Source organism: Triticum dicoccoides, chromosome 1B, assembly GCF_002162155.2.
Source record: "Triticum dicoccoides isolate Atlit2015 ecotype Zavitan chromosome 1B, WEW_v2.0, whole genome shotgun sequence".
Taxonomy (NCBI): Eukaryota; Viridiplantae; Streptophyta; class Magnoliopsida; order Poales; family Poaceae; genus Triticum; species Triticum dicoccoides.
Window position 1 is genome coordinate 419357913 of NC_041381.1, and position 17712 is coordinate 419375624.

The 17712-nt window shown below is 43.9% G+C and overlaps 1 protein-coding gene across 1 annotated transcript in view; it reads right to left on the reverse strand.

The window, feature by feature from the left end:
• LOC119338658 (UDP-N-acetylmuramoyl-L-alanyl-D-glutamate--2,6-diaminopimelate ligase MurE homolog, chloroplastic-like) overlaps positions 1-244 on the reverse strand; it is a 4154-nt gene extending 3910 nt beyond the window's left edge. Inside the window, exon 1 of the mRNA XM_037610938.1 lies at positions 3-244. Coding sequence (XP_037466835.1) covers positions 3-188 — 186 coding nt within the window. The 5' untranslated portion in view covers positions 189-244. The remainder of the gene's footprint in view (positions 1-2) is intronic.
• Positions 245-17712: the final 17468 nt, after the last annotated feature.

The following is a 17712-nucleotide window of genomic DNA, read 5'->3' on the forward strand; positions in this document are numbered from 1 at the left end:
CCGTGGGACGAGTCCTCGGCGGCCTCGGGGGGCTCGTCGTCCGCGGTGGGCGGTCGGAAGCGGCGCCCGGCGGCGAGGCGGAGGGGGGCCCGGCGCGGGGGCGGAGGGGCTAGGGCTCGGGGCGGTGGGCGGGAGGTGGAGGGGAAGGGGAAGGGGAGGTGGAAGGCGAGGTGCGGCGCCGTGGCCATGGGAGACGAGACTCTGGGTGTGGGGGTTAGCGTTGCTGACAACGGGAAAGGTGGGAGGTTTAGGATTGGGGAGGAAGACGGGGATGAGCCGATGAGGTGCGGTGTTGCTTCGGGCCGGGTTGGTGGGCTGACTTTTGAATTTCGTCCGCCCGGCTGAGCAAATAAATGAACGAAGCTACTCCCTCTCCGTTAATAGCAAAGCATGCTTTATCCCTGGGTTTTGGCCGTCATGTTTGGTTAGGTCATCCAGAAAATTTGAATTTTGTCCTTGTAAACATTGTGACGGGTGAATAAAAGCTTTGCGAGTTTGTCTAAAAAAACCTAAAAGAACAAACTCAAAAAATTGCAAGTTCTCAAAAAAATTGCCTCAAAAAAAATTACTCAAAAAAAAAACCTACTCAAAGAGTCGAGTATAATTTAACTAAAAAAACTACCACCTCCATTCCACACTCTTCAAAATCCAAGCTACCATTCTTAAGAAGTTACTCCCCGCTTCTCTCTATTCTTTCATCATGCACAATGTCCACCCCAGCGATTTGCCACGTCATTATTCAATTTCCAAAATCACCCAATCAGCCTTATTCCCCTGCGGTCACGGCGGTGAAAAAAAGACCTGCATTTTCCCTCACTCGCAGCCCGCACGGCCGCCGATCCTCCCATAGGATTGGATCCCACCCACCTGCAGCCCAACGTCGGTGCCCACCGCGCGATGGCCGCCCCACGCCTATACCGCCTCTCCGCTGCCCGACTGCCTCCACCACCTCCTCCGCCGCCGCATCCCGCACTGCCGTCGGCCCTCCCGCGGGATTGGATCCCCTCCAGCCCAGCGACAGCGCTCACCGCGCGATGGTCAGCCCCCTCACTTGCTCGCGCCGCCCGTCCACCACCGTGCGCTGGCCGCTGGCCGCTGTCTGCTGTCTGTTTCGGACCACCGGTGGCCGCCGGTACCTGAGCGCTGGGACGTGGACTGGGCGAGGTTCGGTTGCTGCTGCCCCAGGTCGTCGAGGAACAACACTATCAGCCTAGGCGCACCCCCTTCCTCTGCTCCAAGCCTCCAGGTGCAGTTGGGACGCACGTCATCCGCCCTTTGGCCACCAATGTCGTTGCTCTGCTCCGCCCTTTGGCCACCGGCGCCGTTTCTTTGGTCCACAGTTGTCATCGTTGGCCAGGAACCCGGTTTTATCCATGTCTTCCCCGGGTCAATAGAGCCGCATTTACTTCACTAGTTCTGACTAAGCTTCTCGATGTGGAGGTAATGTAATCCCGTTGTTCTTTAGTAGCTTTTAGCTTGCTGACACTAACCAAATGGCCCACACTTTTATCTTAACAATTAAATTGTTCAACTAAAAAACAAAGAAACCCTTCTGCTGCATGTCATTGATGATCGACTCTTCACTTGGTCTCCCCATGATCTCCACAAGTAACTGATGCATTCCCATTTAAAGTGGATGCTCCACAACTCATTTCATTCCCATGGTCCTCCAATAGCAGTCATACAGCTACCCCTGGTTAGCAAATCCATCTTCTGTCCTTGTGCACATTCCCCGCGAGATATTTGTTGGTTGATCACAACTATGGACTTCCTCGGGTACTGGACAACAATTGGACACCCGGCCTCCCATCTTGGTTATTCTTCTCGTGTTGCATACTCAGGTGCCTTCGATTGACGGCTCATGTAGGTAAACATTGTTGCCATCTATTGCTTACTTTAAATTTTTGTGTACTTCGTTCATATATGAATTTAACTGCTATTTCCGAATTTTTGTATGCTTGGCTACATTGAATACTTAGCTCTGATTTTATTTATCTGTTCTGAATTTTTGTTTGTCTGTCCAAATTTAAATTCAATATGGTACGAGAATCCATATGCCTTGCATTCATCCCTTGCATTTTACAAAAGTTTTATGAGCGTGTTCTTTAGCTCTTTTTTTAAGATAAAAGGAGGCGCAGAGCCGCCCTTATATTTCAAAACAGGCTGCAGCCTGAGAAACAGTTACATGAAACTTGTGGGGTGCACCGTGGTGCAACGCCACAAAAAGAAAAAGATGAAACAGAGGGGGTAGGTAGAGATTACATCAGGAGAGAAAAACTATGCAGCTAGCAAATTGCCCCAGAACATGAGATCATCCTTGTCCTGCTGCTTTGTGGCTCTGCAGCACCAAAGGCGTAGTAGATCCGCGCATAGAACCTTATGTAGGAGTCTATCCATGAGCGTGAATTGAAGATGCGATCATTTCATGCATGCTAGAGGATGATGGCGCATGCGGCAAAAGCTACATTCCATTTGCGGTTGATCTCTAGAAGAGAGGCAGCTTGTTGAACAAAAGATATGGTGTTAGTCGATCTGCACGCCAAAGGGGCCAAGAGCAACCGATGCCAGAGGGCAGACGCCGCCCAGCAACGCAGCACTATGTGATGGATTGATTCTAGAGCGGGACAAAGATCACAGTCTGCACTTGGAGCGATGACCACCCAATGTTTCTTGGCCATATTACTTTTGGTGTTGACGCGATCCCAAAAAGGCAGCCATAGAAAAGTTTTGTGCTTCAGAGGGATCAACGCGTTCCACACCCAACAATGAAAAGCACAGCTGACTCCCCGGAAAGTCAGCAGCCTGTAAAAATAACCCGAGCTGATTTGCTTGGTAAACACAGAAGGAGTACGCACATCCTGGCGTACAGCGTTAGGAGCTGTAGCTCCAATTAGCTGGTGTAGCAAGAGTAGCTCATGTTCAGCAGAGCGGGAGAGGTTTGGGTGTAGCTGCACTGACCAGGATCCATCTGAGATCTATGACTGAACCGAGCAACAATGGTTCCTGGCAAAGGAGTATAGGACTGGTAACAACAAGCAGAGTCTGCCATCCTCAAGCCATTGGTCATGCCAAAAAGATATGAGATTTCTGGGGCCCAAGGTACGCTGCGAGGAGTTGATAACCAAAGGGATATGATCCTTAAAACCTCTCCACAAAGCTGTATCTCTGCTATTAGCACCAAAAGGTATGGTCTTTTTGAGGTATTGTGAAGCAAACCATTGATAGCACGGAATGTCAGAAGACTGCAGAATCTTGGAAAGAAACTTGCACAGCATTGCCTGATTGTGAGCTTGCAGGTTCCTTACACCCAGACCACCACTTTTACGGTGAAGAGTGACCTTGTCCCAAGCCACAAGGCACTAGCCACCTTTAACCTTGTTTTTGCCTTGCCATAGGAAACTGCGCAGGAGGCTGTCGAGCAGACTAATGGACTCTTTGGGCCATGGAAAACATGACATGAAATGACCGGGTATGCCGGCCAGCAGAGAGTTGACAAGAGTGAGCCTTCCTCCCATCGTTAAGAAAGTAGCCAACCAGCCCGAGAGTCTGCGGTCTACTTTGTGTATAACTGGTAGTAGCATCCCGTGCATGATCTTGTTTAGACACAAGGGTAGCCCAAGATATGTGCATGGAACTGAGGACAAAGGCAGCCAAAAAGCTGAGCAATGTCAACAGCCGCAGTTGCTTCAATAGAAATTGGCACTAATGTACTCTTATGGAAATATATAGTCAGACCTGAGAAAGCCGAGAAAGCGGTGAGAATGTTCTTGATCATCGTGGCCTGTTCAAAGTCCCCCTTGAAAATGATCAGGGTATCGTCCGCATATTGCAGCACTGGAAAGAAACTGTCTGAGCCTAGTGGGTGTTGTAGGGACCCCTCCTGGAAATGCAAGCAGCAAAGCCTTTGCAGCACGTCTGCTACCAAAATGAAGAGATACGGGGACAAAGAATCGCCCTGCCGAAAGCCTCTCTTGGCTAGGATGGGGGGGCAACTCACCATTGATCATGACTCTCGAGAGGCCAGTAGAAAGTAGGCTAGAAACACACTGTCTCCAGAGTGGAGGAAAACTTCGTGCTTCCATAACGTGGTTGAGGCAGTCCCAACTAACACTATCAAAAGCATTGTGAAAATCCAACTTCAAAGCAATGACTGGCAATTTTCTCTTGTGAGCACACTGGACAAACTCAGCCGCCAGAGCAAAGTTCTCAATGATGGAGTGCCCCCTCAAAAAAACGGACTGTGGAGAGTGTATTAAGACCGGAATATGTCGCTGCAATCTATTGGTCAAAACCTTAGAAGCTAGCTTGGGTGTGCTATGAACCAAAGAGACGGGCTTGTAATCTTTCATCTCCAAAGGGGTGTCCTTTTTGGGAAACAAAGTGATGAAGGCGGTGTTCATGCCGTCGAGATTAACACTGTTGCTACACAAGTTATTGAAGAACCTGAGAAGATCTCTTTTAGCAAAAGCTTGAAGGCTTTGTAGAATTCATTAGTAAACCCATCTGGGCTCGGGCTCCTGTTATTTGGAGCTTTATTTATAGCTTCGACAATCTCATCCCAGGAAAAGGGTTCCACCAGTCCAGGGAGATCCATAGGTGTGTACAAAGAGCTGAGGTCGACAGTGGGCATGGAAAGAGCAGGTTGTCCCAAAATCTCAGCAAAATAACCGGTGGCAATGTCAAGTTTTTGGCTGGTCTGGTAGTGCTCTACTCCATTGTGGACAATGACTTTCACTTTATTGCGATGGGCTTAGCAGTTGGTTGCTACATGGAAGAACTTGCAGTTTTCATCCTCGGATACACACCTTCTCGCTTTTGCCCTGCGGCGCCAAAGCGCGGTCTGCCACAAAATTAACTGTTCTGCCTTGGCTGAAGCTACCTCTCTTAGAAAAACTTACAGGATAGATAGTTGCCACCTTTCCTCCACAGCATTGATGAAGCAGACGACATGCTTGTTATTGTCAATCAGCACTTGTAGGCTAGTCTTGCATTTACTCCACTTCCAAAGAGCCGCTCGCAGGCGCCTCATTTTAAAGTTCATGAGGGAAGCGGAAGAGGAGATGTGCCTGAGCCCTCTATTCCAGCAGCTGATAATGATCTCCCTAGACTCAGCCATCTCCAAACAATGGTTCTCCATGCGAAAAATCCTGCTCCTAGGAGTGTTAGCAGAAAACTGGAGCAGTATTGGCGCGTGATCCGAGGTTGTTGAGAGCATGCAGGCGGTGCAAAAAAACCAAGGTTCCAAGCAGCATTGACAAGAACACGGTCGAGCCAGACTAATGTGGGTGTGCTTTTGTTCGACCAAGTGAATAATCTATTTCAATCTGAATGTCATCCAGCCCATGTTCCTGTTGGGGAACATAGTATTTCAAAAAAATTCCTACGCACACGCAAGATCATGGTGATGCATAGCAACGAGAGGGGAGTGTGTCGTCCATGTACCCTCGTAGACCGTAAGCGGAAGCGTTATGACAACGCGGTTGATGTAGTCGTACGTCTTCACGATCGACCGATCCTAGTACCGAATGTACGGCACCTCCGTGATCTGCACACGTTCATCTCAGTGACGTCCCACAAACTCACGATCCATTAGAGCTTAAAGGGAGAGTTCCTTCAGCACGACAGCATGATGACGGTGTTGATGAAGCTACCGACACAGGGCTTCGCCTAAGCACCGCTACAATATGACCGAGGTGGATTATGGTGGAGGGGGGCACCACACACGGCTAAAGATCAATGATCAACTTGTGTGTCTTGGGGTGCCCCCCTCCCCGCCCCCGTATATAAAGGATCCAGGGGAGGCGGCCGACCAGGAGGAGGGTGCGCCAAGGGAGAGCCCTTCCCACCGGGAGTAGGCTCCTCCTTTCCCTGTAGGAGTAGGAGAAGGGGGGAGGAGGAGAGAGAGGGGAAGGAAAGGGGGGCGCCCCCCTCCCTCCTTGTCCAATTCAGACTAGAGGGGGAGGGGGCGCGCAGCCCTGCCTTGGCCGCCCCTACTCTTCTCCACTAAGGCCCATGAGGCCTATTATACTCCCCGATGTCAAAACTGGCAGATCTCGGGTAGGGGGTCTCGAACTGTGCGTCTAAGGCTAATGGTAACAGGAGGCGGGGGACATGATGTTTACCCAGGTTCGGGCCCTCTCTATGGAGGTAATACCCTACTTCCTGCTTGATTGATCTTGATGATATGAGTATTACAAGAGTTGATCTACCACGAGATCGTAGAGGCTAACCCTAGAAGCTAGCCTATGATTATGATTATTCTTGTCCTACGGACTAAACCCTCCAGTTTATATAGACACTGGAGGGGGCTAGGGTTACACAGAGTCGGTTACAGAAAAGGAAATCTACATATCCGAATCGCCAAGCTTGCCTTCCACACAAAGGAGAGTCCCACCCGGACACGGGACGAAGTCTTTTATCTTGTATCTTCATAGTCCAACAGTCCGGCTAAAGCATATAGTCCGGCTGTCCAAGGACCCCTTAATCTAGGACTCCCTCAGTAGCCCCTGAATCAGGCTTCAATGATGATTGAGTCCGGCGCGCAGATTGTCTTCGGCATTGCAAGGCGGGTTCCTTCTCTGAATACTCCAAAGTAGATCTTGAACACAAGAATCGTGTCCGGCTCTGCAAAAAAAATTCCACATACCACCGTAGAGAGCATAATATTTCACGAATCTAATCTGTTGACAGTTTCTTCATAGCGTGACATCACACCATGGCCCGGTTATTATTCGAACTGTTTTATCATGAAGTGGTTTTATGGGTATTATTCGAACTGTTTTATCATGAAGTGTCCCCTTATCATGGGATTCTCATCAATACGGGCGTGGGTAACCCAATCGTGTCACTAGCACGGCGCTTGGGGAATGAGCGAGTTTTAGGGCATGTGGGGAGGCGCATGATTTTACGGCCTTTATAAAGGGATAAGGATTCCACTCTTTCACCCGTACCTTCTCCTTCCTCTGCCTACTCTCTCTCTCTCTCGAGCTCTAGCGCCAAAGCATTCACCTTCTCCGCCCGCAAGAGCACTCCGAAAATGTCCGGATCCGGAGCTGGAGGCAAGTGGATGGCCTCCACTGTCTGGGAGAAGGATATAAAGAGACTTCGGGAGGCCGGGTATCTGACCAAGAAGATTGGGCACCATCTCCCGACGGCGGGACGGATCGTCCCTACCCCGGAACCCCACGAGAGGGTCGTATTCCTCCCTCACTTTGTCCGCGGGTTGGGGTTTCCCCTCCACCCATTCGTTCGCGGCATCATGTATTACTATGGGATCGATTTCCATGATATATCCCCCAATTCCTTCCTCAACATCTCAACGTTCATCGTCGTGTGCGAGGCCTTCCTCCACATCTCTCCACACTTCGGGTTGTGGCTGAAGATTTTCAATGTGAAGCCCAAGGTGGTGGGCGGCGAGCACGCTGAGTTCGGAGGCGCCATGGTGAGCAAGATGCCCAACATCGCATGGCCATCGGGTACATTTAATGATTCCGTCAAAGGGTGGCAGCAACAGTGGTTCTATATCACTGAGCCACGCGGCGCTAAATGGGTCGCCGCTCCCGGATTCCGATCCAAAGCCCCATTGCGGCTTACGTCCTGGCCCGAGAAGGGCCTGGACTGGTCTTCATCGGATGAACTGGCAACGCTCCAGGCGCGCGTCAAGAGCATAGGAGACAAGAACATCAAACTTGTTGACATAGTCCAAGTGATGTTGATTCGCCGGATTCTCCCATGCCAACGCGGGGCTTGCAATTTATGGGAATTCGACCCAGCCAAGCACCAGACCTTGACGGAACTCTTTGGCACAACGCACGAAGATATCTGGAAGGTGCTCTTCAAGTCTGGCAAATCGTGGCCGGACTCGGCCGAGGACCGTGGGTACAAACTGTCCCGTCCCGCAAGTTCGGTAAGTTTTCAGATATTGGCAAAACGTACGCTTCAGCTGCATATTTTAAGGGAAATTCTTAATATATTTTCTGACAATTCTCCCAGGGCTGGATGAAGAAGCTGGAGCGGGTCTACTATCCGGCCCCGCTACCGGAAGAACAAGTTGGCCCACTACTACGGCTTGAGCTTGCGTTGTTTTTCCTTGAAGAGGAAAGGGTGATGCAACAATAGTAGCATAAGTATTTCCCTCAGTTTTTGAGAACCAAGGTATCAATCCAGTAGGAGGCTCCTCACAAGTCCCACGCACCTACACAAACAAACAAGAACTCGCAACCAACGCAATAAAGGGGTTGTCAATCCCTTCACAGCCACTAGTGAAAGTGAGATCTGGAAGAGATAATATGGTAAGATAAATATATTTTGGGTATTTTATGATATAGATTGGAAAAGTAAAGATGCAAATAAAAGTAGATTGAAAGCTTATATGATAAGATATAGACCCGGGGGCCATAGGTTTCACTAGTGGCTTCTCTCAAGACAGCATAATTATTACGGTGGGTGAACAAACTACTGTCGAGCAATTGATAGGAAAGCGAATAATTATGAGATTATCTAGGCATGATCATGTATATAGGCATCACGTCCGTGACAAGTAGACCGACTCCTGCCTGCATCTACTACTATTACTCCACACATCGACCGCTATCCAGCATGCATCTAGAGTATTAAGTTCATGAAGAACAGAGTAACGCATTAAGAAAGATGACATGATGTAGAGGGATAAACTCATGCAATATGATATAAACCCCATCTTTTTATCCTCGATGGCAACAATACAATATGTGCCTTGCTGCCCCTGTTGTCACTGGGTGAGGGCACCGCAAGATTGAACCCAAAGCTAAGCACTTCTCCCATTGCAAGAAAGATCAATCTAGTAGGCCAAACCAAACTGATAATTCGAAGAGACTTGCAAAGATAACTTAATCATACATAAAAGAATTCAGAGGAGATTCAAATATTTCTCATAGATAAACTTGATCATAAACCCACAATTCATCGGATCTCGACAAACACACCGCAAAAAGAGTTACATCAAATAGATCTCCAAGAAGAAGATGGAGAACTTTGTATTGAGATTCAAAGAGAGATAAGAAGCCATCTAGCTAATAATTATGGACCCGAAGGTCTGTGGTAAACTACTCACAACTCATCGGAGAGGCCTTGGAGATGATGTAGAGGCCCTCCATGGTCGATTCCCCCTCCGGCGGAGCGCCGACGAAGGCTCCAAGATTGGACCTCATGGATACAGAAGGTTACGGTAGTGGAAATATTTTTTCGTGGTCGCCTCTGATGTTTTTGGAGTACATGGGTATATGTAGGAGGAAGAAGTAGGTCGGTGGATGCTCGAGGGGCCCACGAGGGTGGGGGCGCGCCCACCTGTAGGGGGTGTGCCGGGCACCCTCGTGGCCGCCTCACTTGTTACTTGACTTCAACTCCAAGTCCTCTGGATCATGTTTGTTCCAAAAAGATCGCTCCCAAAGGTTTCATTCCGTTTGGACTCCGTTTGATATTCCTTTTCTTCGAAACACTGAAATAGGCACACAAAAACAGCAATTCGGGTTGGACCTCCGGTTAGTAGGTTAGTCCCAAAAATGATATAAAAGTGTAAAGTAAAGCCCATAAACATCCAAAATGGGTAATATAATAGCATGGAACAATCAAAAATTATAGATACATTGGAGACGTATCAAGCATCCCCAAGCTTAATTCCTGCTCGTCCTCGAGTAGGTAAATGATAAAAACAGAATTTTTGATGTGGAATGCTACCTAGCATATTTCTCAATGTATTTCTCTTTATTGTGGCATGATTGTTAAGATCCAAATGATTCAAAATAAAAGTTCATATTGACATAAGAAATAGTAATACTTCAAGCATACTATAAAGCAATCATGTCTTCTCAAAATAACATGGCTAAAGAAAGTTCATCCCTACAAAATCTTATAGTTAGGCTATGTTTCATTTTCATCACACAAAATACTCCCATCAAGCACAACCCCGGTTTCAGCCAAGCAATTGTTTCATACTTTAGCAATCTCAAACTTTTTTCAATTCTCACACAATACATGAGCGTGAGCCATGGATATAGCACTATGGGTGGAATAGAATATGATGGTGGAGGTTGTGTGGAGAAGACAAAAAGGAGAAAGTCTCATATTGATGAGGCTAATGAACGGGCTATGGAGATGCCCATCAATTGATGTTAACATGAGGAGTAGGGATTGCCATGCAACAGATGCACTAGAGCTATAAATGTATGAAAGCTCAACAAAAGAAACTAAGTGGGTGTGCATCCAACTTGCTTGCTCACGAAGACCTAGGGCATTTTGAGGAAGCCCATTGTTGGAATATACAAGCCAAGTTCTATAATGAAAAATTCCCACTAGTATATGAAAGAGACAACAAATGAGACTCTCTATATGAAGAACATGGTGCTACTTTGAAGCACAAGTGTGGAAAATGATAGTAACATTATCCCCCTTTTTTGGGGGGCCTTTCCTTTTTTTATTTGGCCTTTCTTTTTTTTCTTTTTTTCTTTGGCCTTTTCTTTGGCCTTTCTCTTTTTTTATAAGGGACAATGCTCTAATAATGATGATCATTACAATTCTATTTATTTACAACTCATGAATTACAACTCAAAACTAGAACAAGATATGACTCTATATGAATGCCTCCGGCGGTGTACCGGGATGGGCAATGATGCAAGAGTGACATGTATGAATTTATGAAGGTGGCTTTGCCACAAATACGATGTCAAATACATGATCATGCAAGGCAATATGACAATGATGATGTGTGTCATGATAAACGGAACGGTGGAAAGTTGCATGGCAATATATCTCGGAATGGCTATGGAAATGCCATAATAGGTAAGTATGGTGGCTGTTTTGAGGAAGATATAAGGAGGTTTATGTGTGATAGAGCATATCGTATCACGGGGTTTGGATGCACCAGCGAAGTTTGCACCAACTCTCAAGGTGAGAAAGGGCAATGCACGGTACAGAAGAGGCTAGCAATGATGGAAGGTGAGAGTGCGTATAATCCATGGACTCAACATTAGTCATAAAGAACTCATATACTTATTGCAAAAATCTACAAGTCATCCAAAACCAAGCACTACGCGCATGCTCCTAGGTGGGAGGCTGGTAGGAGTTAACCATCGCGCGCCCCCGACCTCCACACAAGGGAAGGCAGTCAAAAGAGCACCCCATGCAATAAATTTGTTACACAACTTTTACCATACGTGCATGCTACGGGACTTGCCAACTTCAACACAAGTATTCTTCAAATTCACAATTACATCAACTAGCATGACTCTAATATCACCACCTTTATATCTCAAAACAATTATCAAGCATCAAATTGATCATAGCATCCAATTCACTTCTATGATAGTTTTTATTATACCCAACTTGGATGCCCATCATTCTAGGACCAATTTTATAACCATAGCAAATACCATGATGTTCTAAAATACTCTCAAAATAATATAAGTGAAGCATGAGAGATCAACAATTTCTTGAAAATTAAGCCACCGCCGTGCTCAAAAAAATATAAGTGAAGCACTAGAGCAAAACTATCTAGCTCAAAAGATATAAGTGAAGAACATAGAGTATTCTAATAAATTCCAATCAAGTTGGTTTCTCCCGAAAGGTGTGTAAAGAAAGGATGATTTTGTTAAACTAAAAAGTAAAGACTAATATCATACACGACACTCCAAGCAAAACACATATCATGTGGCGAATAAAAATATAGCTCCAAGTAAAGTTACCGATAGACGAAGACGAAAGAGGGAATGCCTTCCGGGGCATCCCCAAGCTTAGGCTTTTGGTTATCCTTGAATATCTTGGGGTGCCATGGGCATCCCCAAGCTTAGGCTTTTTCCACCCTTTATTCCATAATCCATCAAATCTTTACCCAGAACTTGAAAACTTCACAACACAAAACTCAACAGGAAATCTCATAAGCTCCGTTAGTGCAAGAAAGAAAAACCACCACATAAGGTACTGTAATGAACTCATTCTTTATTTATATTGGTGTTAAACCCACTGTATTCCAACTTCTTTATGGTTCATACCCCTACATACTAGCCATAGATGCATCAAAATAAGCAAACAACACACTAAAAGCAGAATATGTCAAAAACAGAACAGTCTGTAGCAATCTGTAACTTTCGAATACTTATGGAACTCCAACAATCATACCAAAATAGGACGTACTAGGCAATTTGTCTATTGATCTACAGCAAAAATAATCAACGCAAAATCATGTTTCTGTGATTTATTGAATTTTTCTCATGAGCGCAAAGTTTCTATTTTTCAGCAGAATCAAGTTAACTCTTACCATAGGTTATCCTATAGGTTCTACTTGGCACAAACACTAATTAAACAAGAAAACACATCTAAACATAAAGTAGATGCAAAATTTATTGAACAACAGCAAGTAAAAATATTGGGTTGTCTCCCAACAAGCGCTTTTCTTTAAAGCCTTTTTAGCTAGGCATTGAGATTTCAATGATGCTCACATGAAAGAAAAGAATTGAAGCACAAAGAGAGAATCATAAAACATGTGAAAAACACATCTAAGTATAACATACTTCCTATGCATAGGCATCTTATAAGAAAACAAATTATTAAGGCAAGCAAAAACTAGCATATGCAAGGAAGAACAAAGAGATGATAGCAATCTCAACATGAAGAGAGGTAATTTAGTAACATGAAAATTTCTACAACCATATTTTCCTCTCTCATAATAATTACATGTGGGATCATAAGAAAATTCAATAAAATAGCTATCACATAACATATTCTAAAAACGATCCACGTGCATGCAAAGTTGACACTCTTCCAAAATAGTGGGATTAACATTAACTAAAGTCATGACCTCTCCAAACCCACTTTTATCAAAAACTTCATAAGATTGAACATTATCCAAATATGTGGGATATAAAGTTGACACTCTTCCAAACCCACTTTCAGTATTATTTCAAACATTATTATCAATCTCATATTCATCAAGGGGCTCAAATAAATTTTCAAGATCATAAGAAAAATCACCCCAATCATGATCATTGCAACAAGTAGTAGACATAGCAAAACTAGCATCCCCAAGCTTAGGGTTTTGCATATTATTAGCACAATTGACATCAAGAGAATTTATAGTAAAATCATTGCAATGATGCTTTTTATTCAAGTTGCCATCGTGAATCTCTTCATAAATTTCTTCATCACAATTTTCAGATTTACGAATTTCAAGCAAAACTTCATAAAGATAATCTAGTGCACAAAACTCACTAGCAATTGGTTCATCATAATTGGATCTCTTAAAAAGATTAGCAAGCGGATGAGGATCCATAGATCTTAGGTTATCTGTTTAGCAATAAATAAACAACTATTCCAACCAAACGATCAAATGAGCCAAGTAAGACATCAAAGCAAACAAAAAAGACGAACAGAAGAAGGGTGAATAAAGCGGCAAGGGTGAAGTGAGAGAGAGAGGAAAACGAGAGGCAAATGGCAAATAATGTAATGCGAGGGAGATGAGTTTGTGATGGGTACTTGGTATTTCTTGACTTGAGCAAAGACCTCCCCGGCAACGGCGCCAGAAATCCTTCTTGCTACTTCTTGAGTTTGCGTTGGTTTTCCTTGAAGAGGAAAGGGTGATGCAGCAATAGTAGCATAAGTATTTCCCTCAGTTTTTGAGAACCAAGGTATCAATCCAATAGGAGGCTCCTCACAAGTCCCACGCACCTACACAAACAAAGAATAACTCGCAACCAACGCAATAAAAGGGTTGTCAATGCCTTCACGGCCACTTGCGAAAGTGAGATCTAATAGAGATAATATGATAAGATAAATATATTTTTGGTATTTTATGATATAGATTGGAAAAGTAAAGATGCAAATAAAAGTAGATTGAAAGCTTATATGATAAGAGATAGACCCGGGGGCCATAGGTTTTACTAGTGGCTTCTCTCAAGATAGCATAATTATTACGGTGGGTGAACAAATTACTGTCGAGCAATTGATAGAAAAGCGAATAATTATGAGATTGTCTAGGCATGATCATGTATATAGGCATCACGTCCGTGACAAGTAGACCGACTCCTGCCTGCATCTACTACTATTCAGGGCCGGTCCTAAGATTTTAGGGGCCTGGGGCATAACTATGATCCCGGGGCCCTTCGGGGCCCTTAGTATAAATGCCTAATTAATAATCATCATATGTACATATAATTTGTATCAAAGAAAATAATTAAGTGCATCTAAAATGATTGTGCATATCACATAATGTATTACATATTACCTTCAAAATTTTCTGCTAACATTCTGAGATGCAAAATCACTAACGATAGTATCAATATCAATTTCATCAAGCAATTTTTTCTCGATGCATAAAGTTGCCAAGCCATTTAACCTCTCTTGCGACATTGTAGATCTCAAGTAGTTCTTCAACAATTTCAACTTCGAAAAACTTCTTTCAGCTGATGCCACATTAACAGGCATAGTAAAGAAAATCCGGTATGCAATAGCAATATTTGGATAACAATCTGCTTCCCTGACAAACTCAAAAATCTCCATAGCAGACATTGTTCTATCGGGCAAAGTTGACTGCATAACAATTAACTCAGAAATCAGATCATTTAAATCAACATCAGATGAACCACCCGAAGAGAAAGCACTTGCAAATTTTGTACAACTTTCTTTAAGTTCAGAACGGTCCAATGACTTCAAGGCTGTTGAATTCATTAAAAATCCAAATATATTTTTGAATGACTCAAGTTCGTCAAATCTAATTTTTAGTGAGGTGGCCGCCTTATCAACCATAATCAAGTAATAATTGACTTTAAAATCCTTCTCAGCTTCCAATATCGCTTCATCACTATCATCTTCATCAAATTGTTTCTTCCTAGAAACACGGTGCTTTACTGGAAATTATGGTTCTACACCCATTTCAGCTGCGATTTCTTTGGCAATGATCACACTAGAATCAAACCCATCTCTATAAGTGTCAAAATAAGTCCTCATACCATCTATTTGCTTTAAGGCAGTCTCAATGCACATGGATGGTGATTGCAGCTTCCTGCTTACCGAATCTACAGCAAATAGAATGTTATGCCAAATGACCATGCCAAGTATGAACACATAGCTGCCAAGCACATCAAACAAATTTTTAGCATCACTCCTATCCTTTGGTTCGGTACCACTATCTTCACTTAACTCAAGTAAAGCTGATCTTATGTTAGGAGCTTGAAATCTGATTGCTTTAACACTTTTGATACAACTCTCCCAACGAGTATTGCTCAAAGATTTCACAGTCAAATCTGTCACATGGCTAACAAAAACTTTCCATCCTTTTGTAGAACCACTGAATAATACATATATTCGTTGCACAATTCCAAAAAAAAGAAACTGCTCTACCACAAGATTTAGCCATATCACACATGGTAAGATTAATACTGTGGCAAGCACATGGCATATACAAAGCTCTTGGATTTACCTCAAGCAACCGACTTTGCACCCCCTTGTATTTTCCTTTCATGTTGGATCCATTGTCATAACCTTGGCCCCTAATATCATCAATATTAAGATCAAAGGACTTCATAGAATCAACCAATACCTTGAAAATTCCCAAACCAGATGTGTCCTCCACTACCAAAAAAGCAAGGAGTACTCCATAATTTGTATTTTTCCATTAGACATATGAACACATCGAACCAACAAACTCATTTGTTCTTGATGGCTCACATCCGGGGTACAATCTAGGATAACCGAGAAATATTTGGCCACTTTGACAATCTTGAGAATAGAATTTGTAATGTCACTAGCCATAAGAGGAATCAACTCGTTTTAAATTTTATGGCTAAGATAATGGTGATGGATCTCTTTGTTTTGAATACGCCTAAGATGGTCTTGCATTACCAAATCAAACCTTGCAACCATCTCCACACAAGCTAAACAATTTCCATTACAATCATCATAAAGTTGCTCACTGGATCCTCTAAAAGCCAAATTGCGCTTACCAAGAAATTTCACAATGGAAACAATTCTTAACAAAACTAGCCTTATGTGTTCCTTCTCCTTTGTGATTTGTTGCTGTAAGTCTTTGTCAATTGTTTCATGCTTGCTCAGTCTAACTCTCAATTCATTCCAAGAGTTCATGTTGGTAATATGGTCGACCCTAGCTTCGTGCTCTTTCAGTCTCTCATTAATATGCCTCCAATCACAAAACCCATCATTCCCCATTGCACTTTTGCATTTATCAGAATTGAAAAGCTTACAGCAAAAACAAAACACTTTCTTTGTGTGTTTTGAAAAAACTAACCATTTTCTATCACGGACCTCTCCATTGCTCATCTTTCTTGAGTAATGGCTATATGAAAAATGTCTTAAATTCTCATCCAAAGGATATTTAGTGTTTTCTTCTTCCCTTTTAGGCCCCTTTTCCACTAATATGTCCCTCGCTTTGTTATCAAGATTACCCCAATTGCTTGGATCATAAATATCCACACTAATTTGTTCATCATCAACACTAGTAGATTCTGCCGCGGATGAATTAAATATGGGCTCATGATCACTCACATTGCTATCATCCATGTTGACATCAACATCGCCTTCTGTAGGAGTATGACCATCATCTTCCGGATTGCCATCAGTTCGGTCACCCGCAAGAACTATCGCCAACTCGTCTGGATTACTAGGCGTGCTCGTATCGCTCTTATAATAATTAAAAAGAGATCCGCTCAATGCTTCTTTCTCCTCATCTGCCTTCTTCTTCTTTCTTTCTTTTATGACTTCCGGATGGATACTTTCTACCTGTACTCGACATGACCCTGCTGAAATTGAAAGGAACAATTCACTTTTAAAAATAGCGCAAAGCTAATTAAAATATTAGATTAAGTACAAAAGATCATCTAATATAATGAGAATCTGATAGGGCATGGTATATTACCTTCTCTCTGTAATCTAATCTGCCAACGTGGGCGAATGATTTGAGCGCCCTAAAAACAATTCCCTGTTAATCTGTTCGATTGATTGAGAAATCGGGAATCAGGATTAGAAAGAAAAGAAATAGGACCAAGATCATGCGAGGGAAGAGAGTGCGCTGAGACATACTTGTTCGGTCGAAGAGATCCTACTCCTGGGTTCCTGCTGCAGTCGTTGCGTCGTTCGTTCGTGAGGAGGAGAGTCGAAGAGATGAACAGGAACAGCGGAACGACCAATCCTAATTCTTTTTTTAGGAAAGACCGATCCTAATTCCTAAGTTACAGGAAATCAATCCAGTTATTCCTTTTCCTCTCCGATCTGCAGTTCTCCACGACTCCACGTGAGTACATGCAAACATGGGCCAGGCCCAACGTACTAGTTTTACCGTCCTAGGCTAGCATGCAAAGCTGAGCGAGGCGCTAAGAATTTTTTTTCCAGTCGAACCTTGTACGTACCTACGTACGTATACCTGGGAGGGGGCCCCTGGCTTTTGGGGGTCCGGGGCGGCCGCCCCGTTCACCCGCCCCCCTAGGACCGGCCCTGCTACTATTACTCCACACATCGACCGCTATCCAGCATGCATCTAGAGAATTAAGTTCATGAAGAACAGAGTAACGCATTAAGAAAGATGACATGATGTAGAGGGACAAACTCATGCAATATGATATAAACCCCATCTTTTTATCCTCGATGGCAACAATACAATACGTGCCTTGCTACCCCTGCTATCACTGGGAAAGGACACCGCAAGATTGAACCCAAAGCTAAGCACTTCTCCCA